This window comes from Carassius gibelio, chromosome B4, assembly GCF_023724105.1.
Source record: "Carassius gibelio isolate Cgi1373 ecotype wild population from Czech Republic chromosome B4, carGib1.2-hapl.c, whole genome shotgun sequence".
In the NCBI taxonomy this organism is placed as follows: Eukaryota; Metazoa; Chordata; class Actinopteri; order Cypriniformes; family Cyprinidae; genus Carassius; species Carassius gibelio.
Genome location: NC_068399.1, coordinates 15966281 through 15993618, shown reverse-complemented (window position 1 = coordinate 15993618; position 27338 = coordinate 15966281). Strand labels below are relative to the sequence as shown.

General features: G+C 40.1%; 2 protein-coding genes across 2 annotated transcripts in view; one reads left to right on the top strand and one right to left on the bottom strand.

The window, feature by feature from the left end:
* The window catches only part of LOC127956930 (staphylococcal nuclease domain-containing protein 1), a 152018-nt gene that overhangs the window by 58876 nt on the left and 65804 nt on the right, over positions 1 to 27338 (bottom strand). The window lies entirely within an intron of this gene.
* Positions 7059 to 26969, top strand: LOC127956931 (leucine-rich repeat-containing protein 4). The gene is made up of 2 exons (XM_052555245.1): positions 7059 to 10983; positions 11135 to 26969. Exon 2 carries the CDS (start codon positions 11764 to 11766, stop codon positions 14335 to 14337), a length of 2574 nt encoding a protein of 857 aa, XP_052411205.1. The 5' UTR covers positions 7059 to 10983; positions 11135 to 11763; the 3' UTR covers positions 14338 to 26969.

Here is a 27338-nt window from a genome sequence, read left to right as displayed (position 1 = left end):
GGTTTATGCAATCGAGGGTCACTGATGTGAAACGCAAGCAACCTTTTGTTGCTCACTTCATGCACCACATGCTATTTTCACAGCTGCTTTCCTGACCAATCACAAAGCACAATAACCTAGGGGATTGAAATCAAAATGTACAGCCTATAGATAGAGGAGAATAATTGGACTATAGCGGGTTTTGGCTTAGTCGGGCTACGGTCATCTTTGATCTGTTACGACTTTAGTTAACTCTTATATTAACATTTTTAAAATCATTTTCATAGGCATTATTTGAATAGAAACGCACACAAATGGGAATTTCACTAGATGGTGACCGTTGAATGTAGATTTCACAATAGTTCAGTGGTTGATTAAACTGTTCATTAGTTACTGGGAATTTGCCACATTGACCAATGGACAGCTGCTTGGACAGAAAGTTACTTTGTGAGCAGTGCTTCATACATCATTATGGAACTGACAATAAACAACTAACTTTTTTGGTTTGCACCATTTCACCAAAACTTTGCTAATGTGACTGCAACTTAACATAAGGTGTATCTGAATATTTGGAGGAACATGTAAAGCATCATGTATACAATGCAAAGAAATTTTGTAGTATTATTAAGCTGGACAAAGCAAAGATTTAACCACATTATCTTGGGTTTAAGTACAAATTAGCGAAAACAGGACTGGGATGATTTCAGTTTGACTAAAGTGTTTGCATCTTTTTTCAAAAAGCAAATTCATATTTTAGTCTGTTTAGAGTGTTTATAAATTTTTTTAATGATTAAAGTATTTTTCAATGCATATTTTTAAAAAGACATCTAACGTCAGCAAGATATCCTTGAATTCCTTTTAAAGAATGAATTTGAATTGATGCAGCATTTACCTCTGGGTTTGTGGTCCTTGCAACTTTCTAGCCTAAATATAAAATTCAAAACTCTGTTCAATTAACAAAGACGAGTCTTCATGATCTCAAACTACAAGATGGCATCTGAAGATGCTTTTAGACATGTAAGAAGCTGGTAATTACATGTCTCCCTGGTTTCTGACAACTACATAAAGACATATTATTCAAAACTTACAATAAAAGGCAGCGGCCTGATGACTATCATAAACATTCAGCTCTCAGACAGGCTTGACAGGTAAAACGTGGGTGTTCTCTCTTCTTTTTTTCCAGTTTGTCTATAGCTATTTTTAAAATCTAAAATGTGAGAGGATGTGGCTAACTTACAAATGGCTTACTTATAGCTCATATTACGGCTTGCATAGTAGTACATTTTTTCACAAAAAAAAGTTGCAAACATGTATTTACAACAGACTGAAAATGTGTTACATCGATACCTCATAATTGCTCACTGTTGAATTATCTGCGTCTTTATACCTGCCGCTGGTAAGATAGTGAGGAAATACGCTCTACTTTCATGCTATTCTCTCTCAGATCCAAAAAGGGTCTTATATAAACCTTTCAGCTGGGGGCACGGAGCTACGCTTGTGTGATGTGTGAGAGAGAATAAGTGTGTGTGCAAGTGAGAAAGATACAAAGTGACGTAGGCCATGTCGTCAGCAGCTCTGGGGATGTGTGGAGTTTACTCTATTACTCCCTCACTTACACCCCCCCCCCCACACCTCCTTTGCTTCCCTCATTTTAGTGTTCTCTTTTCCTGTCTGATGTTCTGTCTGTTTTTAGTGGAAGGTTAAAGAAGAGAGTGAACACACACTGCCTGAAGACAAGGCTTTACCAGAGAGAAAGATCCAAGTTGGGATGACCTGCATACGGCACGGCGAAACTCATCTAGGAAAAATGGAGATGGAGAAAATGCAAGACAAGCAGCAAAAGGGTGTGCTAAAGCAAAATAAAATGTATTAATAATAGTAGCAATAAAAATGATTACTTTTTACCCAGGTGCTTTTCCTATATTAAAAAAATACTACTCTATGACAGGTGGCTGTATCATTATGGGGACTTTCTAAATATATGGCAAAACTGTTCCTAGTTTAAATATATCTTTACTCACTTTATCTTGCATTACATGACATTAAACTGTGCAGGAATTTCCTTTGGACAAACATGATGTTGTATGACAGCACACATGTTTTGAGTGTGTGGTGGCCAGGGGCTCATATGCTTAATCATATAATATTTAAAACCATGTTACTCTGTAACGGTCTATATGAGTGAAGCCTACATCCCTATATGGGCAAAATAAATAAATAAATAAAATAAAATAAAAACAGCATGCCACTCAGGGGTGGTGCATGAAGGACACTGATCTGGCCCTCAGCGAGAGCATCTCAATTTTAAAACAAGCTCCTCTTAAGGCACTATATTATGTGGAAACCACAAGAGTAGTGTAGAATTACTGTTCAACGTTATGAGTGACATTACCGCATTCCAACAACACCCAGTAAATTATTTAAAAAAACTAATTTCACACATTTTTCTATAATTCACTGGGACCAATCACACCCAACATAAAATTCACGTAATCAGAAATATTAAGAGAAACAACAAATGGCATATTTCTATCCTCTTAATATTAAAAATAAAGGCAAGTATTACCGATAGTATTGTGATGCTTCTATTAAATCTATTTTTAAAATCAATTTCTGGGGATAAATATTAAATAATTCAATCATTTTTGCAATCATTTTTAACAGGCCTTAACTGTAACAGAACAACAAAATATTATATATACACAGACACACAAAGGAATAATTTGGGAAAACAAATTTCTGAGCATGTTTGGCCTTTCCCCTGACATATTTTTTAAAATTAGAACTCCATCTGTAGTCACAGGCAACTCTGATAAGATATTTTTCTCTGTTATTAATTTTTTTTTTTACAAATAATTCATTTCTTTCTCACTGGTTAACAAAGATCAGCCCATGCATGGATTTTAAATCTGTATGCCTGGTTATCAAAAAATTACAAAATTAAAACAAGTACACAGGCATGTGAAAAGATTCTGAGAATAATTTTTCTGAACAAATCTGCTTGAAAATGAAAAACAAAGGGGGCGTCAGTCGTATTTAACCCCCCCACTATTTTTTTCCCTTCACACCATGTCATCAATCGCTCACTCTCTGCGTCCTCATTGTTGGAAGGTTTTGAGAACACGGCTCAACTACAGCAAGAGCGAGGAGTGGCTGCTGTTTTATTGAGCTGGGCTCTGAATGTGTTCCCTGCATACAGCAGGCAGTCACCTCAGGGAAATCCCATACTGCACGGCAACACAAAACACATTTAAGAAAGGTCACAACCCACAGTTTAAGGGGATTTATTCTGGAGCTTTCCATCATATTCCCCAGGACCCCTTTAGCTTTCTCCACAACCCACTGGCCCCCCACTTTAGCGATGGTGCAGCGGTGTGCTCGAAACTGCACTGGAAAGACATCAGCTAAAACGAACATTAACATATTTCTGTATCGTTGCACACAAGATTAGGACACTTAACTTGAGTGACACAAAAATGGACACTCAAGGTAAAAATTTAATTTACACTTCACATTCTAAGCAGACAGCCGTCTATATACATCAGAAATTCAAATGCTAATATGAGGGGCGCCACTAAGTGTGAAGGAAATGTTGACTGCGGGATATAAGCTCAAAGCTAGCATGACAGAGTGAGTCCTTCTATAGAGTATCCATATTTCCCAACACTGTAAAAACTCACCTTGATTTGCCTTTTTTGAGTGGATATGATTTTCTATGCATTAGATTACCAGACTCTTATTACCTCTTCCTGTAGGCCTGTGCACCTTTCTCTCTCCCCTTCAAGTGTAGAAAAGGCTGTGGGCATATTGTTCGTTTAAATCTAACAGACCTCAATCTTCCTGTAACTCTACAGCTTAATGGTGCCATTGGAATATATTAGGCTCCATTATGTACCCCAATATAAAGCCCCTGTGAAATATTGCACCAAAATCTCGTTCCTAAGAGTCTGAGCTTCTAGCAGTAGTCATGGTTGAAATCTGATGCCACCATAGATGGCCTTTTAGTGACCTCATATGATTATTTTTTGGAATATTGAGGAACGAGGGTGAAAAATAAATGCAATCTGTATATATTGTGCATGATAATGTGAGGATAATACTGGACATTTGGCATAAAAGGTGAGATTTGGACTTAAGCACACATGACTGATTTGATAAAAATGATCAGATGCCAGTGATTTAAAGGCAATTAAATGCAAAATAAATAAACTTCTGTAACCAATAAATCTGCAAATTTATCTTGCGCCCAATCAAGTCAGGAATGTATTGCGACTCAATTCTGTTTTTCCTTGCAAACATTTGGCTGAATGTTTTCTGTGTTGAACACTGTTGTGAATTCTGCTCGTTTAAACTAGTCACCAAGGTAACGCTATCTAGCTGGATACCATAGATGAGGTTGTTAGAATGGGGTTAAAAATTATGAAACCGCATGTATTACCAGAAAAGGTTTTGCACTGCTTACCACTGTTTTTTTTCTCAGCTGATGTGATTAAAATGCACAATGTAAGTGAATATTTACTGTAATTAAATATTGTTTAACAAAAGTAACCATAACTTAACATACAAAAATTAAAAAATAAACATATGCAAACATTCATCGTAAGCTGTCCAAATATGCAATATAAAATAACATCATGAAATACAATAATATTTATAAAAAATAAAAAATATGTATTTATATTATAAACAAAATCTCAAAGTAATTTTGCAGCAAGAACACCAGTCTCGTTGGGTTTTCTAGAGACCCACTGGAAGTCTGACTGGATGGGATTTATTTGCACAATGGTATTCAAACTGTGAGATGGATGGATGGGATTGCCTGATTGTGAGATTGCAGGGGCAGAAAGAAGCCCTTGCTCCGTCCTCTAGCTGTTTAGACAGAGATTCCAAGTCCTTCAGTAAAACACAGCCATTTATTCACATAGTCCCACACAGACTCAGAAGAGGCTTTTACAGATGCTGGGTGGCATGACTGTTCAAATGGAAATTAACACTGAGTGTTCTAGAATGCTAAGCAAGCCAGGTCAATCATATTGCTACTAAGTCCTGCCCTATTTGAGAATTACTTATAATGATATTTTAACATATTCCTGAAAAGGCTCAGCTCTGAACATTGTCATACCGTTTGTACAACCAAAGTATGGTGCAAATCAACAAGTCCTTTAATCACACAATTGAAAGGTTGTTATGGTTCTGTACTCTAACTCTAAGTTACGACTTTAAAAATGAAAAGCACAGCCACCTACGGGTGCCCACTACAAACCCACAGAATTGAGGATGGAAGGGTACATAAAAGTATGTGAAAAAAGTTAAAATATTTTTTTGTTAGTCGTAGCTAATATGTTATTCAGTGAAAATTTGTTGCAATTGGACTCCGAAATTCAATTTGCTGTATTCCTGCTTAATTTCCTGTCCATTCTTCAAACCGCATTTTGCCCATCAATCAGTCATTCAGTGTAGTATGCAAGTGCCCTTAAATGTTCTTTATCTACGCTGTATATTGTTTGAGGAAAAAACAGTTTGGCACTCAATAATGACATCGTTTTACCCTTGAGTGAATGCTCCATTTCAGTGTGTACGTTACGATAAAAAAAGCCATTTAATATGCAGTTAAATAAGGACTCTGGTTTCTCATCCTCCTCTGCTAATGAATACTCTATATCAGGCTTCAAAACCACCAGAGAACAAAAAATTTTAACTCCACTCTGTAGATCTCATTAAAGGGTTAGTTCACCCAAAAATAAAAAATTGGCCCATAAATTACTCACTCTCAAGTCATCCTAGGTGTATATGCCTTTATTCTTTCAGACATATCCGGACGTTAAATAAAACATTGTCTTTGATCTTTCAAGCTGTTTAATGGCACTCAGCGGGTGTTGCAGTGCATCAGTCCAAAAGAAATTAAATAAAAAGCGCCGACCTCATGCGTTATCTGACTGGATCGGCTTCCTTATACAACAGTGAGCGAAAGCTGGATTAAATTGATTGTGTTTTAAATATGCCTATTTTTCTTACAAAAATGCAACGATTAGCTACAAGAGGACTTTTTTCACCCCCCAGAGCTGTGTGAGAATTTTTATTATGGGTGGGACCTTATTTCACTTCTTTTGGACTGATGCACTGGAACACCGGCTGAGTGCCATTAACCCTTTGGAGTCGATTAACGCGTATACGTGTTATGAGGCATTTTCTCCTGATAACCCCGAAAAGAACTTAAATTACACTTTCAGTTTTGATCGTACAGATAACAGCAATAAATCAATTGAATCTGTAAAGGGTCTACTTTTTTTGTATACAGACATAAATCTTTGTGCATTAATCAAATAAAGATAAACAAGGTGTGCTGTCTGCAGCCTTTGTCTGCGGTGATCTTCATTTAGATACGTGTCATTAAAATGAACTGTAACTCAGTGAATACTCAAAGAGACATGAGAGAGATATCTATAGAAAGCTTGACATATCTACTTTTAAACTAAATGAGTGCTGCCGAAAACAAATATTCTGTGATCGAGTAATCCATATGAAAACAATGCGATGATTTTTCACATCTCCCTTCATTATCTCTAATGCAACCACAACCCCGCGCTGAACACCCTATTCAGATTATAATGTTTTACTGTAACCAAGGCTTGAACACACCCATACAACAGAAAACAAAGCAGCGAGACTGTTCAAGTTTTTTTATTTTACTATTTGCTTCGCGATGAGGAATAAGACATAATTCACCCCAAAAATATGTAATGCGTTTTAACTCAGGATTTGAGATTTCCTCGGAGCAACAGAATAAAGCGCTTTAAACAAGTCTCTATTTATATACTTGTACTAGTTTTCACATAATGTGTAAACTTTTTACCAGTTAAACTTTTTCCAAACTATAATTCCTGACTAAATGTATAATCAAGTGAAACATTCAAAAGCTTGATGTAAATAATATAAATGTAACAAATGTAACAATGCTGTTCTTTCAATTTATCCCCCCAAAAACCTGAAAAAATATTCCCAGCTCTTTTCAACATTAATAATAATAATAATAATAATAATAATAATAATAATGGATTTTTTTTTTTTTTTTGGGAAAATCAGATTGTTAAAAGGATTTCTGAAGGATTGTGTGACTGGAGTAATGATGCAAAAAAGTGAATATTATGTTGTGGGATAATTAAATATATTCTAAATAAACTACAAACATAAAATTATATACATTTATTTTGTCCTCACATTCTCTCTTGTAACTCTTCCCACAAACCTGACTGAAAGGCTCATTATGAGTAATTTATGGGCTATTATACTATTTTCAAATATACGTGCAAAAAGGAGAGCTGTGTTTCTTACACAACGTTGTTGCATGTTTTCCAGAAGATCAGTAGCTGTCATATGGACCATTGGACCAAAAAAAGTCATAGGGACCATTTTCTTTGTGGAGCTATGTGGAGCAAAGTTTGAATACTTCAGTCAACCTTGTGATTTCATGATCACCACAGTCTTCAAATTGATCATTTTGTACTCTTCGGAATAAAGTCATGTAGGTTTGGAACAACAATAAAGTGAGTACATGACTAGACTTGCTTTTTGTGTGAACTACACCTTTAAAATAATGGCATACTCTTAATCTGGGTTGGAACATTCTAATAGACAGAGGTCTAATCAAGGTCATCAGTTTCCAAACAATAACCATTACAAGAGTCCTGGAGCAAAAGGCAGAAGGGAAGACACGCTCTCTTGAGCTCAGCCAATCCATCACAGGAAGAACAACCAAGACAAATATCATTAACCATCCAATGTCCCTTAAATATTATATTACAGACGGTTAAAATAGAATGGGGGTATTGTGGAAAGGAAATAGAGGCATGGAGCAGAGAGCAGAAAACAAGAACATATGAAATGATGAGAGCAGATGAAACGGAAGACAAGATAACGGTTAAATGATAAACCTCTAAATCTTGCTGCATGTGTTTTCTAGCAGCGGTTCACGGTTGGAAAATATGTGAACGATATGGGACAGAGAGCTCAGGTTACTGTGGTGGCTGTAATCTCTTTTAGAATTAATTCCTGGAAATTGAAATGGAATTGAAAGTAAGTGTCTGGTCACCCCTCCTCACTCAAGGTCACAAGTGTTAGCTGAAATGACAGCATTTCCACCTGCCTTAGGCTGATTGATTCAGAGCATGAGAGAAATAATGAAAAAAAATCTAAAGGTTTGGTCAACAAAGGTGGATAGAGCATGCGTTTCAGACAGTGTGTCCACTTACTATGGATATCTATATCTATCTATCTATCTACAAACAAATCAGGTGCAATATTACTGGTTGCTTAAACTGCACATATGTGTAACATTCAAGTGTGTCTCTAGGGCGCTGCCTGATTTATGGAAATCAACCAATGAAATCAGGTCATATTTTTTTGCACAGCTTTATTTTTAAATCGTGGGTTAAATGTAGCGGAATGCCACAAATAAATTAACTAAAATTTTGCCACATTTTCCCAATTTCTGTACATATGCTCTGAAAGAATACTGTACAGTAAGTGCTTATATCTCTGGGATGGTATTGGTCGTCTCCAGTGAATTGGACTAGGGAAGCAGGCTGACCTACATGCAGCAGGCCCTATATCCCAGATAGAATGGCAAGCCCTGAGGCAGCCATCCTGCCCTTGCTTGCCCACTTACTGACAAGACCCAACCCGCCAAACTGGGTCGCTGGTGCCGATACAGAGCAGACCTCTCCCTGTGTCCTTCAGCCTAAGGCGGGTTGAGCTGACAAGCTGGGCCCTCTCTGCCAGCATAAGATCATTCCAGAAAGCCTGGGGTTTGAAGGGGTGGGGGTTGGGTGTCCCCACTACACGCGTGGTGTTCTGGGTCAGCGTCACAGCGAGAGAGTGGAATGGCCCAAATGATGGTGGAGGCCTGCCAATGGCCACCCGCAGTGACACACTCAGAAGTTTGTAGTCCATGGACACAAAATAAATATACATTACACACTCAAGCACACATAGGTCATAATTCACTAGAGGATTAGCCCGAGGGTCACATGTATATATGCATTTAAATAATGTCTACAGAAACGTGTGGACGTTTTCTGCAACTGGGTCACAAATCCCTCAATGTGTCCTATTTCGCTACCACAAGCTATGAGTGTCATTCACAAAGACATTCACAATCACACTCTCACTGTCACACATACACAGTGGCGTGTCAAAATGCCAGCCATCAGTTGCCCAGGGTACTGTGTTGTTTAGCACTGCTGTTCAATTCGAAGACATCTGCTGTTACAAGTGTGAGATGCAAGCACCTCTTTAAAAGTACCTTTCACCTGCTGGCTAACACTGGTCGAAAGCCAACATGCCCAAGGTTTGAGAGAGTGATTACAGCTGCATGCTTTAAAAAGAGCACTGCTTAGCAGCTCTGTTTGTATAGGAAATGGTTTAAAATGGTGAGCCCTATTCTCTTCAAACAGGGACCATCTTAGCTCCCACTGCATGACGGGGAGAGAGAGAGAGAGAGAGAGAGAGAGAGAGAGAGAGAGAGAGAGAGAGAGAGAGAGAGAGAGAAAGAAAGTGTCCCAACACCACAGGCCCAGCTTTCCACAGTCCAGAGACTCCCTCTACCGCATCCAGAGGCGGCTTAATCCATCTAAAGAGAGCAACAGCCTTTGGCAGCACACACGCTGAGCTGTCCAGTACTCCTCCCATGACTCCCTGAGGACTAAGCACACCGGTCAAACAGCATTGGCATGCGCTCACACGAGGTTCAGTCAACAGAAGTCTCACTGACTAAGTGTTGGGTTAGACCACACAAATCACTCCACCTCATCACATCAACTTGAGGGTAGGGGGGTCCCAGCTGGGAATGTGGAGGACAAAGAAAAATCATTCATCAATCGGATGGTGTTTATCTGAGAGAAAGAAGCAAACGGGTGCAAATCGCAGCGGTTCACTTGCAGAACACTAAACAGATCTACAAAATACCCAAACCTTGAAGAGAGAGGGAAAAAACAGAGGTGAGAGAGAGCGAGAGAGAGAGAGAGAGAGAGAGAGAGAGCACATGAGCGGGAGAGGAGAAAGAGAGCACATGAGCGAGAGAGGGGAGAGGAAAGCAAGAAAGAGAGAGCACATGAGCGGGAGAGGGGAGAGGGAAAGAGCACACATGAGCGGGAAGGAGAGAGAGAGAGAGAGAGAGAGAGAGAGGGGAGGGGGCGGACACAGACGTACTAAAACCAATGCATCAAACCAATGCACTGCTTGGAGTGTGATGCGTCAGCAGTACATTCACGTTTCCACTGAAGGACAAAAAGAAGAGCAGGCATGTAAGCCTGCATCCCGGGTGCCTGTTACTGCACCACGGAACATAGCAAAAAAACATCGGAGCACAGAGGGAGGAAGGTGGACTAACCCAGGGCTAGTGAGGTTCAAAATAAAAAGGACAGAAAGGAGGGAGCAAGCGAAGATGTTGGCATGGGGAGCCCCTATTCCCAAGCCTTAGCGCTCATCCACCAGCTCGAGCAGGACAGCTGTGCAGCTGACAATAGTGAGAGCTCCAACTCTGCACTGAGCTCAGGGCACTGCAGCGCTATACGGTTACTTCTCTGATCAACACAACGTCACAGACAGGGGGGAGAAACGCTCTCTCTTTTTTCTCTCATTCCAGGGAGAGAGAGAGCGCACGCTCGAAAGCGGGAGAGAGCGAAGGAGAACGAGGCAGAGAGAGAGCGATCGCTCTACAGTGAACGAGCCTTCTTACGGAGCTGCCTCTGCACTGGTACCCCCCTTTATACCTTCCCTGGACTCTTGTCATCAACTTCTTACAGAAAAATTTAAGGATTATCAGGAAGCATGTAGAAAGAACCCTGCAGCCTTCGCAGCGTGCAAGCGTGAGTGCACGGGGAAAGAACACGGAGCCACTTAAAAGAAATGCGCTAATGACCGCAGTGTCACCGTCTTTTCAGGTGGACAAGGAGCTGACAAATCGAGCAGACAAAACATACTGAGAGAGGAGACGGACAAAGTAAAGTGAGTGGAAACATTGGAGGGGCACTTTTATTACTCTTTAAACAAAAGAATAGGAGAACATTTGAATAGACTGGATTTGTCATTCTTATTCCTTTCTCTTTCCCCACTCTAACTACCCCTCCCTTTTTTTCCTCCCCCTACTCTGGTTTAGCATGTGTGAGCAGTCCTCTATGAAGACACAGGCATTTGGTAGCAGCATCAAGTGGAGGTATCCAAGGACAAGCATCTGTGGATAGTTTGAGAGCGAGCGCTCCTATAGGAGCCAAACTGGAGTGGTACTTTTGCCTGAAGCTCTGAAGCCCTGCAGAGCTGCTAAACGTCTCCTCGGATGCTCCTCTGTGGATTTATTAGGGGCCATTTTGGCATTCATCTCTTGTTTTCTGACAAATGAAAAAAAGAGAAGATGTTGCTTGTCGTGGGAATATAGGAATTTGAGGGGAAAAAAATCTATTTTGTGATTGCAAAAATTGGACGTGTAAAACCTTTGAGGTAGGTGTTGAGCCTTTCCAACCCTTTTTTATACATAAAATATATCCCCTCATTTTATTTGATTCATTACTCCTTGGCTTTTCAGTTCTCCATTTTTACTCAAGTACTTGTCACTGAACGTTTAGCCTCCAGTTCAGTAAATGGAAAAACAATCTAGAGTGTTGTTTAACCCAGGGTAGGGCTTCATTAGTCAGAGGTGAACCCCACCCCTTCCCCCCACTTACTACCCCCCTCTCCCCAACCACCATCATCACCCCACAACCCCACCCCCCAGACGATGCTGAATTATGAATGTGCCACATCATGAGTCTCCTGGGGCGGGTAGCTGTGCGTCGAGCCAGGAAAGCCGCCCTGCTCTGTGTCCTGTTCCTCATGGTTCAACCGTGCATGGAGGTGGCGGCCGCGGCAGGGCCCCAGGGCTGCCCGACTGATTGCTCCTGCAACAACCAGCTCAGCAAGGTGGTGTGCACTAGGCGTGGGCTCACTCGTGTACCACCAGGTATACCCAGCAACACCCGACACCTAAACCTGATGGAAAATGCCATCGAGGCTGTGCAGGCCGACTCTTTCCGCAATCTCCATCACCTGGAGATACTGCAGCTGGGCCGCAATGCAATTAGACAGATTGAAGTGGGTGCCTTCAGTGGACTGACTAATCTCAATACACTGGAACTATTTGATAACCGGTTGACAGTGGTGCCAAGTGGGGCATTTGAGTATCTGTCCAAGCTGCGGGAGCTGTGGCTGAGAAATAACCCCATTGAAAGCATCCCATCATATGCATTTAACCGAGTGCCATCCCTAATGAGATTGGACCTGGGTGAACTGAAGAAACTGGAGTACATCTCAGATGGGGCCTTTGAAGGTCTAGTCAACCTCAAGTACCTCAATCTGGGGATGTGCAATATTAGAGGGGAGATGCCCAACCTGACGCCTCTGGTTGGGCTCGAGGATCTAGAAATCTCTGAGAACCTCTTTCCTGAGATTAAACCAGGTTCATTCAGAGGACTATCTTCACTCAAAAAATTATGGATCATGAACTCTCAAATAGGGCTAATTGAGCGAAATGCATTTGATGACCTGGCCTCTTTGGTGGAGCTGAATTTGGCCCATAACAATCTAAGCTCACTGCCCCATGACCTCTTTACACCACTGAAATTCCTGGTGGAAATTCACCTCCACCACAATCCCTGGAACTGTGGCTGCGACTCACTCTGGCTAGCACGCTGGCTACGCGAGTACATACCGACGAACTCTACATGCTGTGGGCGTTGTCACTCTCCTGCACACATGAGAGGCCGCCAGTTGGTTGAGCTGGACCGAGGTGATACAGGGGCAATGCAGTGCTCCGCTCCTTTTATCTCAGATGCTCCAAGAGACCTGAATATTTCTGGGGAACGTGTGGCAGAACTGCGATGTCGAACAGCAGCAATGTCTGCTGTGCGATGGCTCCTACCGAACGGGACAGTTCTAACTCACGCATCAAGCCACCCACGGATAACCGTGCTGAATGACGGGACTCTGAACTTTTCAAACGTGCTAGCAGGTGACACGGGCATGTATACCTGCATGGTGTCCAACGCGGCTGGAAATTCCAATGCTTCGGCCTATCTAAACGTAAGTGCTGCTGAGCTCAACACGTCCAACCTCAGCTACTTAACCACAGTCACAGTGGAGGTGCTGAGCCCCGGAAATGAAATGCCCAAGCCTAAATCCACCACGACTACAGCAGGTGATAGCACCACTACGACGGCCTCACCATCCGTCTTTCAGCCAGTTTTCATCTCTACACCGACAGTACTGCTCCAGAGTACCGACACTCCACGAAATCGCCCATCTGTTGTACCTGGCTCAAAATCGACGACAGGAAAACCGCCCAACCCAGCCAGTACCAGTCTGGATGAGGTGATGAAGACAACAAAGATCATTATCGGTTGTTTTGTGGCAGTAACCTTGCTAGCAGCAATCATGTTAATTGTATTTTATAAACTACGAAAGCGGCATCAGCAGAGGAGCACAGTGGATGCAGACAGAAGTGTGGAGATTATTCAGGTAGAGGAAGCACCGGCATCTGCTGCCAATATGGCAGAGGAGGGGGGACGGACTCTACCAGAGATAAGGGATCATAACATTATTTACAAACTGGACTACAACACCCACAAATCTGATTATGGCTACAAACCAAAACTAGAATGCAGTACCCATAAAGCAAAGGATGATTTCGGCATCCACATACATAAATCAGACTACAACACCTACAAACCTAAAACAAACTATATGCACCAACCTACTTTGGAACACATCTCTTACAAAATGACGGACTGTACACACAAGTCATTGCCAGATTATTACGTACACAAAAAAGATGAGCAGAGCCCCTACAAACATGGATATAGTTCTCAAAAACCTGAATACAAATCTCATACTCCTAAACCAGACTTCAGTCCATTCAAACCAGACTACGGTGTTCCAAAATCCAAAACGAACTACAATATGCCCAAGCTCAAATCTGATTGCAACCCCTTCAAGACAGACAGCAGCTTTTTTAAACCTGACTTCAATGCTTTCAAGTCAGAGTTCAGCTCCCTCAAAAAAGAATACGTCAGTTGTGACTTCAGCCCTCACAAATACAAAATGGATTACAGTCCTCAAAACGTGGACAACAGCCCACATAAGATCGACTACAGCACCTTGAAACCCAAATACAACACTTACAAGCCACCGGGCCATGGTGCCAAATGGACAGAAAGCAACAGCATTGGAAATTCTTTGCCTCGAACCTTGCCCAGTGCTATCACAGATTCTCCTGAGGACCGTGTTAAAAAAACTCACACCAAGGAGAAAGTACAAGAGACTCAGATATAGTCTGGCCCACAACAAATCCGAACCTCAGTCAAAATGACTCTCTCTCTCCCTATAGGCCCACCCTCACATGAGCATTAAAACATGCAATATAATGCACAAAAGATGAGAAAAAAAAAAGACAGGAACCACTTTTTTTTGTACAGAGTGCAATTCTTAAAGACTGATTGTTGTTGTACATGCTTATAAATAAATATATATGGAAAAACTGAAACTACCATGGGCTGGTAATAGAAAAGCAGATTATATAAAAAAAAAATTGAAATTATTTTTTAACTTATAACTCCTATTTAAAAGATGAGTTGTTTTAAGACGCTTTACAGAATTTAAGATATGAGGGTAGTCTTGTTTAAAAGGGCATTCTGTGTGATTTCTAAACAACGCTACAGAGAATGCAGTGGAAAAATACAAAAAAGAAAAAAAAACATTTATACTGAGAAGTCTTTCTTTTAAAAAACAGAACAGTAAAAGGTCAGTGTTGATCTTTGCAGGTTTATCTTGTAAAAGCACCATAAATTTGTACTGTGCCAAATGTTACAAATGCAATAAAAGGATTTTTGGAAGAAAAGAAAAAAGAAGAACCATTAATTTTTTTTCTCTCTCTTGATGTACTGTTGCAATCAGCCAAATGCTTTAGACACTGCAGTAGAGCTCACTGCAGTTCTGCTTTAACCCTCGGAGTGCTGGTTGCCGCTTAAGTCTAAAGGCTGGGCAGAGGCTGCTTTTCTCCCTTTTTCTTTTTACTTTGTATGCTTTTCAGTGCTGCATTGGCTTAACTGAGCTTACATATAATTTATTGGTGATATGCTATTTTACATCACAAGAGATGGCTTGTTTAAAAACTTACATATTTCACTGCATTATTTCCAAAGTTCTGCTATTAGCGTCAGGTAAACATGATAATGAGGTTGTTGCACGTTGTTGTCGTCTGGACAATTAATGCCTGCGGAAGGCTTCAAAATATATTAAAATGGTGAGGTCTGCACAAAAAAAGCTGGCCTGCCTTCCCCTTTAGCACTTAAGAACAGTCTGGTTAAAAATAAGTGGTTAAGCAATCTGAAAAACATTCGGATTGAAGCATCCATTTCTAACAATGTTTTTACTAGAACTGAGCGATGCGTGTACATAAAACATGACGCACAAAAATTGTCTTGATAAATTCAGGATTTTTTTTTTTTTTTTTTACCAGCAATTTCCTCTGCACGTTGCAATCCAATGCATTAGACTTTGACACCACATGGACGGGAAGTTTTCATAAATCAAGCAGATTCTGTATGGTCGTAAGAGGTGCGTCATGACATATCGCACAGGCTTTTAAGGTTTGACTGCGACGTGTACATTATTGTGTTCCTCTCACTTGTTCAGAAAGGCTTGTTTAAGTGTCAGCAAGTGCTTTTTACCATGGCTAATTGAAATGCAATAATAAGAAATAAGGAACAGTAGAAAAAAATGAGGTCATAAATTGATGGTATATTAGAGGGTAATAAAATAACATGTTTGCATTGCAGGGCATATTGGCTGAGTGCATACAGGCTGTCTAGGAGATTTAAGCTGATTACATGATAATTGATCCAGCTCACACAGACACATCCCTCACATAAAGTTGGGACATCTGGCCACAGTGAGACCCAGTACCCACTGTACGCCTAGACAAAAATGCAAGCACGCACACACACAAAACAAAAATGAATCTGGCTTTAGGCTGTGCAGCGCCCCAGTTAAGACCAGTCTCACGCTCTTTGTATCTGCGCTTTTAAAAAAAAAAAAAAGTCAACAGGAGAAGTATTTCTGTATACAATGTTTTTGTCATTAATTTAGGCTGTCTGTCAAAGTGTAGGGTATGTTTGCAGCACAGACCTCGATTCAGTGGTAGTTTGGGGAATTGTGGTTAATTACAGAGCTGTAAGATATAACTATATAACCATTTTAATTCAAACAACTGATGTCAAACATTAAAAGCAAAATTATGAGCTACAGATGGTCACTTGAGCAGATCTTAATGGGGAAGTGAGAAATTTCAGCACCACTAGGGGCACCAAATGAAATCAAGTATTAATGATTTTCCCCTCAAATAATCCTGATTTCAATCTCTCACTGTTTGGCCAAACACTGTAGGTTGAGGAGTACATTTGAATTTGTTTCTGCACAGTTACTATGGGTATGAAAAAGTATTAAAACATAACACATTAGTAACTGCTGCCCTTAAAGTGTGTGGTGTTTTTTTTTTTACACAAATATATTCAGGTAGAGTACCATTTTAATCACAACATATTTTACAGCTTATAACCTTTGTTCTGGTGTCTTCACAAACAAAGCCTTTGTTGCCGCAATAACTTTAAAAACTGCAATTACAGTCAGTGAGCGCTGTTTATGCAGCTGAACGTCAGAGCTATAATTGCCAGTCTGGTTTTAATGGAGCATTGTATATTCTTGAGCGAGCAGGATATAAGAGCAGAGAAAGAGAATAAAGGAAGAGGCCACATTCTGCCGAAGGGGTTTGAGGACCCTTCATGCTCTTCAGCCCACTGATGAGAAAAAGCGATCCGCATTCACCAAACCAGACTGCAGTGTGGCTCATGAGGCGGACATTTACAATAACATATCTGCTCAAACACAAGTGGGAATAATAGAGAGGTTGCTGATAAGAAATGACATGGAAGAGAAGTGGGGGGTTAGGTCGGTGAAAACGTTTCAACAATCACGAGCATATATTGCATATACGTAAACAAGCAAACGTGTGAATCAAATGAGAATGACATTTAGAAAGCAAAGGACTAGAAAGTGCAAAGATGCAGCAGTACGAAAGAGAGGAGAGGGATCTTAGAGTGAAAGCATGTGGCAAGAGTACCAACTAGAGCAGAAGAGAGGAAGGTTACGGCTATGATGACAGGACTATAACAGTGTAGGGGTAAAATTTGAGGGAAGGTACAGAAAGAATGTAGGTAGTTAGGCCAGTGATGGATCAACCCAAAATGAGGGATCAGATGGAGTCAGAAACCTGGTTATACCTCACAGAGAGGGTATGAATCCAAGATCATCTACTGTTTGGGCTCATTTCTGGTGCTTAAAAGGGTCATTAACAGTTTATTTCTGTCCCCCATACATAAGAGATGTGTTCTATTTATTAGGGTAATTAAAAGTGAAAGCCAAGGCCGATCAAATGGCTAATATCAGGCCTAATCTCTACTTGGCTAAAGACAGGAACTGTAAATAACTTAATTCCAGTTTCATTAATCTTAAGTGATTTTAAAGACATATTGAGAAAAAAGAAATTCTATGATACACTTTAAAAAGTATTTTGGCAAGAATGTTTAAATTATTATAAAGTCTAAGAGACTGCAATTTGATCCAATAACTATTATTTAACTACACTCTGTATTACTATAGTTCGAATACAAAAAAAAAAAAAAAGTGGCACCATTTTTTTATTTTGTTAGTTTGTATAAATGCTGCAAATCTTAGGCATGACATAACCGCAAAATGTATGCTTTAAACTATAAGAACCAACTCATAATAGCCATTGAGTTAATCTTGACTACTCTGATCATGCTTAAGTAAAAATAATAATACTTGTTTTAAAAGAATCATTAATTTGAGAATCATAGATTCGGTTAAAATGTTGTTTATAAAATAAGTTCTTACATCTTGTGCCAAAAGTTTTGAAAGTGAACTGTAGTGATAGTATCAGCTCCAAAATCTATAAACAGCATCATCAACAAAAGTATATTATATATTCATTTCTTTTTGATTTTGAATAATAATAATAATATAAAAAAAACAAAACATCAGCTCTACTTTAAGATAGTTTTTTCAGCCCATGCAACTCATGACCTTGGCATTGCTAACGTCATCCTAGTTGAGCTACAGGAACACAAGTTGTCACTTCTAACAATCCATGTATATTTATAATCTGCCTTGTACATGAATACTGCTTAGTTTGCTTTGGTTTGTAAGGAAATATTTGCACATTCTTACATTATTTGCCAAAACAGACCTTTTGCAAAAGCTAATAGAGCATTTGTCATTGTCTGACCTTCTCGTTGGCGGTCCAAAGAGAGTTCCTGAACAGATGTTAACTGGCTGCACTTCTGTCTGGGCCTCAGTTTTGGCCGAAAATAAAAGAAGTGGCTTTATGAAGGCAACTGAAGGCCACTAAATGAATGACAGCACAGTTATTCACCGTGTTGTTAGGTTTTGTTCTGTTTGTACCCTCGCCCATAAAGGGGGAGAAGAGGGTCCAATTAACCATGAAGTAAACACCGGGAAAGCAGTGCTGGGGTACCAAGTCACCCATCATTAATTCAGATGCCACCGACTACGGTAAATGGCCGGTGTTCACAGATTCTGTCTCACCGTTTGTTAAACTCCAAGCTGGCATACTAAAGCACACTAGCACTTAAAAGAAGCAAACACAAAGGCATAGACGCTCTATATCTTCACACAGTCGCAAATCAAGTGACTCCTCGGACAAATAATACTCACTTCGCATAAAGACCACCATAAAAATCATTATGTGTGCTTGAAGACCAAAAACACAGAACAAGGGTTCTCGGTAGACAACGCAGGTAGTAAAACTGTCAGCACGCACACACCAGCACAGCCCTTGGTGAGTGTTTAAAGTAGAAATCTATCTGAGGTTTATAGGCCGCTCTCCATGGCACATTTGCATATCTCTTTGGTGCCATTTCACATTCCTCTGGTGTCGTATGGGTTTTTTTGTGCCAGCCTGTTCCATTTTAACTTCATGCAAATGGCAGTAGCTTGAGGAAGAATTGTGCCCCCTCCGTCCTCAACATGTTTAAAACGTGACCCAGAGGGCATGTGCTTCAGATGCAGGATGCTGGGTTGAACACAAGTACTGCAGCAAAATGACTCCATTTGGTGCACTTTGAATTTTTTTTCCCGATGACTGACATTGCTCCAGCGACTTTAAAAAAGGTGAAATTAAACAATGTGGATGCCCAAGACAGTAGTTATCAAACTCCTCCTGATTCAGAATGTAAAAGTGGCATAAGCTCATGGTTACAGGCAAAAAAAGAAGGATAAGAAAAGAAGGGGGTAGAAGGTGAAAAAAGGAGCATGTAAAAATACTGGCCGTTTGGAATGCGGTCTTAGATTTTACGTTTATTTGTTGCTATGAACAAATCTATGAAATCTGGGTCTTTAAAAACAAAACTACCATTCCTCTGAATATTTTTACCAACAGGCTATGCGTGCCAAATTAATTGCCACATTTTTTTACATATCAATGATTGAGAATGCAATGGATGGGGGAATATTAACCAGGCTGGTGCATTATGGGATTTGTAGTTCTATAAAAGCTTTAATGATCATTTTATCTTATTTATTGTTACCATTTAGGATGCTGTGTATAATTGCTTAAGTGTAAATGCTGTATTCAAGGTGATTGATTCAAATCCAATATATCTGGATACAGTGAGAGCATTTATACAATTCTCAGATGGTTTTATGAGCACACAGGCAGTCTCTAGTTTTTAAAGGACCCGCATAAATGCTTTTAAAAAAAAAAAAAAAAAAGTCTAAATGAAATTGTTTGAGAAACACAAATGTGACCCGTCACGGAAACCAATGACACAAGTCGGCAGCACAACTTTCGAGCTAAATGAGAAAGCAGCGTTTTTTTTTCGAAATTGCTGATTTTCGTTTTTTTGCAGAATCTGTTAGTTGAGATCACAAAGAAGCCTCTCCGTGTTTAAGATAGCAGTATTGGTATATTTAAAAGCGTACATTTTGAGGTTGAAATCAGCTAGTTTGTCGGAGATTCTAGCAGTAGGGCGTTTCATTGTCTGTCTGTATTTCCATACTGGATAAGCCGGCTTTTGTTTCTTTTGTTATTGCCCCCGCCCTCCGAGGGACACATGGCTACTTAGTATGCAGCGCTCTGGCCGGCTGTAGCTGATATCAAAATTCAGTTGAAGATGTACGCCGCAAAGATGAACGCAGACGAGCTGAACCGTGGCCGTTACACCGAAAATGCTTTGAAGTACTTCTTCGACAAGCCGGATGCTTATAAACAAGCGCTCACTGATTCTGAAGACGATCTGAGTGACGATGAAAGCGGCATAATAAGACTGTATAATATCCCTAATCTACAACTGAGCGAAGATGACGAGGAAGAATGTATTGGACTGGCGTCAGACGAGTTGGACCGTAAGATATCAGAGGCTATATCGATAGTAACATTTGATGGGGATAAAGACAGAGAAATGGGGAAAATCTGTAACATTTAGAGGCAAACAGACGCACAGTGCAAACTTCGGATCTAAAAGAATACTTTTCTGTTTCTTATGGGGTGAGTTTTCATAAACATCAAAGTTTGTCGTTTTGTGTTCATTCTAAGAACACATACACGTTATCTCATGTTTAGTCCATGTTTAGACCTTCCCATATCTACCTATTGTTATTAGTTAGCTCATCGGTTATCACAGAATCCTGTTAAAAAAGTCCTAATGCTACACAATGAAATCAATTCACCAAGTTTTATGTAGAAAACCAGCAAATAACAAATAGAATTAGGATATGTACTTTTTGTTAACATAAACATTTAAATAATAACATTAAAAATGATGCCCACATTTTAAAGATTAAAGATTTTTTATAAAAAGATAAAACTCACATATTTCAGCCTCTAAATCATTTTTATAAAAGTCAAAAAAGAAAAATTACTGACATTTACAATGCACATTCTCCTTTATTATTAATAGTATGCCGCCCGATTTTTCCCGTTGTGTCTGTCGTTGCTCTGCAGGGGGTATGGCTTATCTAAATGGGATGTAAATGAGCCCCATTGTCACTAGCAGCAGTGAGAACTGCACGATCTTTAAAGGCTATTTTCTGCTTTTTGTGGTTTTTTGAGTGCCTACATTCAAATGGCCACAACTTCTCCAAATATTATCCGATTTCCATTTGTTACACATTGTTGGAAAGCTTGGAGACCACACTTTTAGAATCACTCAAAATGCCCCAGAACCGACTTGTGTCCCTACTTTCCGTGATTGGTCACAAATGAGTATTCAAATCCTTTATAAAGTCTTAACAGCAAGGCTACGCAAAAACGTTTCTCACACACAGAACAATGCAAGATGGAGAATGTGAACAACAGAGAAAGTGTTTATCAGGTCAACATGCTGAGAGCAGCAAAACTCATTTTTTGCTACTGTCATTAAAAAAAAATCTAATGTTTCGTAAAAAGTATGCATAGTATCGACTCTCGACTCTTAATTAATTATGTACTGTTAAGTCTGTATGAATTCAATATGGATGTACTATATTTGCCATACTGGAAACATCAAGTTACCTACAACCAATGGTGATTTTTTTTTTTTTTTTTTTTATCACACTGCATCTACTCCCCAAAAGATGCAATACAATACCTTAGAGTAGTAATATAACCATTACTGTATTACTATTAACCTTTTAGAGGTAATTAAGTTACAAGATGCCACAGTGTCAAGCTGGTGTACCACCTTAAAGTACAATTTCTCTAGAAATACAGCTATAAAAACAACAAAGTAGCGTTTGACAAAACACAGATTAGCTGCGTTGTTTTTTTGTTTTTTGTTTTTTACATAGGAGAGAAAATTCGTATTATGTTGGTTTGATGTTATTCAAACAGCTTTAAAAGTTTGAGATTTTGGGCTTTCCTCTCTTAAGTGGATAGCAGCTGTGCTTTATACCCATTAGCTAGAGAGAAAAAAGCTCCCTGGGGTGTTGCCAATATGGCCGTCGAGTGATCTAACTTTGCTTCCGGTGATCGACAGACACTATAATGTCTGCTCAAGACGTTTATGTTCGTCTCTTTGCCCACAGCTCTCAAAATAGGCTTCCTTTGGCAATCCTGCAGGGAAAAAAAGACACATCCGATGCGTCCTTGCATCAGCATTACCAGACTTTAAAAGTTCAGAGAGAAATCTCACCGCACCTGTCAATGAAAAGAGTGAAAAGCATTTAAAACCCAATGTCTATCAGGAAAGAAAAATGTTACCAACAGGGGGCGCCACTTAAGATGAACATCAGTACTAACTTGTTTACATTCACCTGTGACATACTAATTAAATTAAAGTGCGGCAAACTAGTAGATACGCTTGACACGAGCCACGTCTCCGAAGTGGGTCATATTTCAGAATACGCTGAAAGGCACATGCACTAATCAGCAGGCATTGCCCTGAAGGAAGCGGCGCACAAATGCAGCCCAGGGCAGCCTGACATTTCCTGGCTGATGGAGGTTAGCACCTGCTAAATCAGCTCAGGTGACAGCACGGCGAGCGGCAGCGGCTTCGTTTCTAGATGGGAGCGCTGATGCCAGGAGTGCCAGATACATAGAGTAGATTAATACAGGCATAAATCTGAGCCAGCAATCCTAGAGGCTTCTGGGAAATGGAAAAGATGCACTTGATGCATAGACTATGCCAGAAAGGGGTCATGCTTACACCATTTTCCATTTTAAGATGGCCAGCAAAACTCTGTAAGAACACAGACTTGGCTTGCCGTACACCTGTGCTAGCTCAAATTCCACGCTTCTCCTGCAGAACATAAACATCAAGAGCTTAGCCCCCAGGCCCGTGGCGCAAGATGCGTCCAGTGCCAGGTTTCGCGTGCCACGCTGGCAGACGGCGCAAGTTGTGTGCGCAAGACGCTCGGATAACGTTGGGCATCTCGCTGGCATGCGGCAGGGGTGAATCGAGCAGCCCTGGCACATGGCTCACCTCCCAATTCTGCTGGCACGATGCACGCAAACGCATCTAGATCATGACAAACACAGCCATTAGCAGCCTGTTAGAAGTGCAGAAAAGACAAAGCCTCAGAGGCAAATGTACCTGTGGGGATGAACACAAAGCTAACTAAATCACTTTAAAGAGGTGAAAAAGAACAGGACGGCCAAATTCCAGCCATATCCTGGCACAGGAATGCGTTGGAGAAAAGCAATAAAGAGAGAAAAAAAGGGCAATGTCGTTCTTCTGGCCATACCTAGTGAGCATCTTGCTGTCAGTGTGCACTCTGCAGTTAAGACGGCTTTCTCTGAAGCTCCCTGCTCAGGCGTGAAAAAGCTCCATTTCAGAGTTCTGGCTGGCGGAGCCACAAATGCACACGCTCCTAATGCTCTCATTAGTGTAATTGAGCAAAAATGTCAGCATAGCTGCAGCTATTTCCATTTTCTTTTTTAAGTTGTGCAGAACTCATTTATAGGCGCGGACTGGAACACAGATGATGAGAAGACTTTCAGAAGCGCGAGCATGTTTTTTGCGAACCCATTTGTGTGAAACCGGTGTTCTTTTGTTTAGCACTTTAAGAGACCGATGCGTTTGCCATTAATACTTGTATTATTATCGTGCACGCTGCATCGCTAACAGACTCAGAACAGAGAACTATTTGGATTGGATTAACAACCGCTATGATTTAGACCATATGATCTCTCTTTTTTGGCAATTACCCTTGATAGCTTTGCCTTTTGCAGTCAATAGTGCTGCTGGAAGTTTATGCCTTCAAGTATCAGAAAGTAATGTGTAATGTTGGGTCAGCCATCTTGTTAATGTGACTTCACACAGCTCTTGTTCTGCCTAAAGGGAGAGCTATGAGACCATTACAGGCTTAGATATACACTTATGCAGGACAACAGTAATTGAACAATCATCCGTGACAAACTTCTAGGCATTACAATAACAAAACCACATTGACCCAGACACTTTACTACAAACACACCCCAATGAACTCTATTCTCTACTATATCACTAAATACTTTCAGATATGTGCCACTATTCAGTATTAACATTAATATCATATTTGCATTATGAATTTCTCTATTATTGATTATATTCTACTATAATGTAACAAATTCCAAAGTAAACTAACACAATATTTAGCATCAAATAATTTTATGCAACATGTGCATACCTAGAACAGAAATATCAGACGTTAATATAATCGATATAAAAGTTATTTTTCATACTGAAACTGAAACTTATTGGAACAGTAGTGTGCAAACTTTTTTCCTACCTCATGACATGGTTGTCAGCATTAAAAGGGTATTATTGCTGCTTTTTGCAATGCAAATTTTGCTTGAGATGAAAATAACAGTAGGCTACATTCGATACTTTTCGTAAGGATTTCTGCTCATTTGAAATCAGATAGATGAATTAGCACTGTATTAGGCTAAATTTGTTTGAATGCATTATTGAGAGAGTGAGTGCATGTGAATAGGTGTTGTAGTAACTTGATTAAAACATGCTTTCAGCTGAAAATATCTATATCTAGAAGAAACAAATTCCTTAAGTACTAGAACTTCCCGCTCATGTCCATTGTCGTCATCATAGCCATCACATTCTTTCTCATTCGACTGATACTTCATCAAACTAGCTAAATATGTTTAACGTGAATTCTTGCTAAATATGCAGTTAAGTTACGGGTTGTTGGCATGAACTGCACTTGTGATGGAGCACTCTTGGAGCAAATGAAATCCACAAAATCACACCGCTCCCTGCTCCCACTCTGCTCATACACTTTGGACAGAGTAACATGGTGGATATCGCATTGTGTAAAAAAAAAAAAAAAAATATATATATATATATATATATTAAAAATCAAAAATAATCTTCATCACCAACTGTAATATGTACATCTGAAACAAATCTGAAATCGAAATAATTTGTTCAATGTTAAAAAATAAATAAAATAAAAAGTCCCTGCACATTTAATTGAATTTCTAGGGCATTAACAGTTTGTGTAGTATTCTTGCTGCTATGACCCTGAATTAAAGTGATCAAGTAATCTTTTCTTTACACACTATTAGAAGAAAAATCAAGCCGATTTGAAGCTCTACAGAAGGATTTTGTCCTGCCTGCCCTTCTTCTCGAGCCGTGTGGGGTGGGGGAATGCTGACGTTGCGTGGAATATTAGGCCCTCTCCTCTGGGCTGACAGGGTGTCCTGTCTGCCAGAAGAGGTCAGGCATTGTGCTGGAGTAAGCTACTGCAGGATTACACTCCCAGAGCTGATTCCTGAGGATAGAACGGCCCCAGGGCCCACAGCAGGGACTAGAACTTCACTCACACACCTGAAATGTGAAACACACTTGCTTCATTCTGTACACACTTTAATTAGCTAGAAAAGTTGGAATACCCATGAGCAAGCACACACGGGGAGTTAAGAGACTGCCGGAATGAAGGAGACGAAAAGGGATGGGAAACGTGATCAAAGGAGAGGAGGAGGAGATGCAGAGTGAAACGAGGAGAGAATGCAATGGTGTTGATCAAACACGGGAGGGGAAGAGGAAGGTTGGCTTGTGGAAATCTGTGCATGCGCGTGTGTGTCTGTGTGAGAGAGATGACAGCTGTCAAGTGTGAATGGGCCAAAGGAGAGACCAGGATGAGGCTCCCATGGCAACCAACAACCTGATTGTCATGGGAGCCATTCAATTCGGCGCTAGAAGCTCCTATAAATCTTCCACCTTTGGCTGCTCATCACATAAACACATTTACACATGTATAAACAAGCATTAGCCCAACAGCTCTTTAGTAGATAATGGCCCCTTCACACACAACGGCACCTTTCAGAAAGGCATAATATCTCAATTCTTCTCAAAATGAGGAGGAATCGCCACAGGTTTTCACACTCAACCACTGAAGGAGGTAAATAAAACTCTAGATAGACCACAATAACACAGTTCGATATCACTGATTAAAAGATTACGCTTGCACTGCATGAGCATGAGCCACTGGAAAAGAGAAAGGCAGTGAGATGAGAGGACGGAAATGGTGAAGGGCGTTACATCAACGCCGCTGTGCTGTTTGATTCCCTCAGCAATTACAACAATTATCACTCTGTTCTGTCACTCCATCTGAGGCTCGAGCTAAAGACCGTCTTGAAAAAACTTGAGGAGTGAGGAACAGAGAACAATAAAGCTGCTATGAGTGTGTGTGACACGAGACAGTAAAGTCATGTCATAAAGCAGCTGAGAACGGTGTGCCGTCTGGATTACAGCATTGAATCAGTTTAGCAGCCTTATAAAACACAAGCGCACTAACACGTATGACCAGCTACAGGTCCACGGGTCGAGGGCAGGAGTGTGAATGAAGACTAACTTAATCGCTTTCCATCTCAAGGCCACTTCACCTCAGGAAGCTGCTCAAAGCTGGAGCTCTGAAAGGGGTCACGGCGGAAATGGCTCTCTTACAAAATCTAGTGAGCTGCACACCAAGATCAGCATTTCTGAGATTCGTCGTCACGTCTGAATGTTTTTAAAACATGTTTTGAGATCCAAATCCAAGTATGAAATGAAAAACTATTTTAGAGTAGAACATACACTAATGTTCAAAAGTTTGGGCCTTTACTTTTTTTTCTTCCTTGGAAAAAACATTCTACATAGCTAATCCTACCCAATACCTAAAGTTAACAACTCCTTTACTTAGCAGCAAATTGGGAGTTTATTGAGACAAAGTCAGTTAATGATTTGTAAATAGCAAAAACTGGACCTTAAAATAAAATAGAAACCATACACACCAGTGCTAACCACTGAGCCAGGGAACCTTGTATGAAACGAATGGATTGCCATATAAACAAAATAAAAAGCCTGTATTGGATGAAATGAGCCCTGAGACAGGAAGTTTAAGGGGAAATGGTTTTTAGGTCATGGTGACATTACTGGGGTAAAGAAAGACAGGCTATGAAAAACGAATCACAATGAACGGTGTAGCCATGGCCTCTTTAATAAAAAAAGACAAAGGGTGTGTGTGTTTGAGTATGAGTATGTGGAGAGGGGTTCTCTTGGAAGGGCATTTCCTCTGTTTGGAAGGACACAGAGGGATTTGACTGCTGGCACCTGGAAACGCTAAAGGAGAAAAGAGGACAGCTCTACACAGTCACTGGAGTTTTACTGAATGATGAATGAAATATACTAATAGTAAGCTTTAGAGTCAATATGAAATCAGAATGAACCCTATTTAAATGGCATATATGAATACTGGTTAATGAAAAATGGGAAACCAATAAC

What these genes read in the sequence shown, in the direction of transcription:
- LOC127956931 (XM_052555245.1), top strand. Translation starts at nt 11,764, where the DNA reads ATGTGCCACATCATGAGTCTCCTGGGGCGGGTAGCTGTGCGTCGAGCC.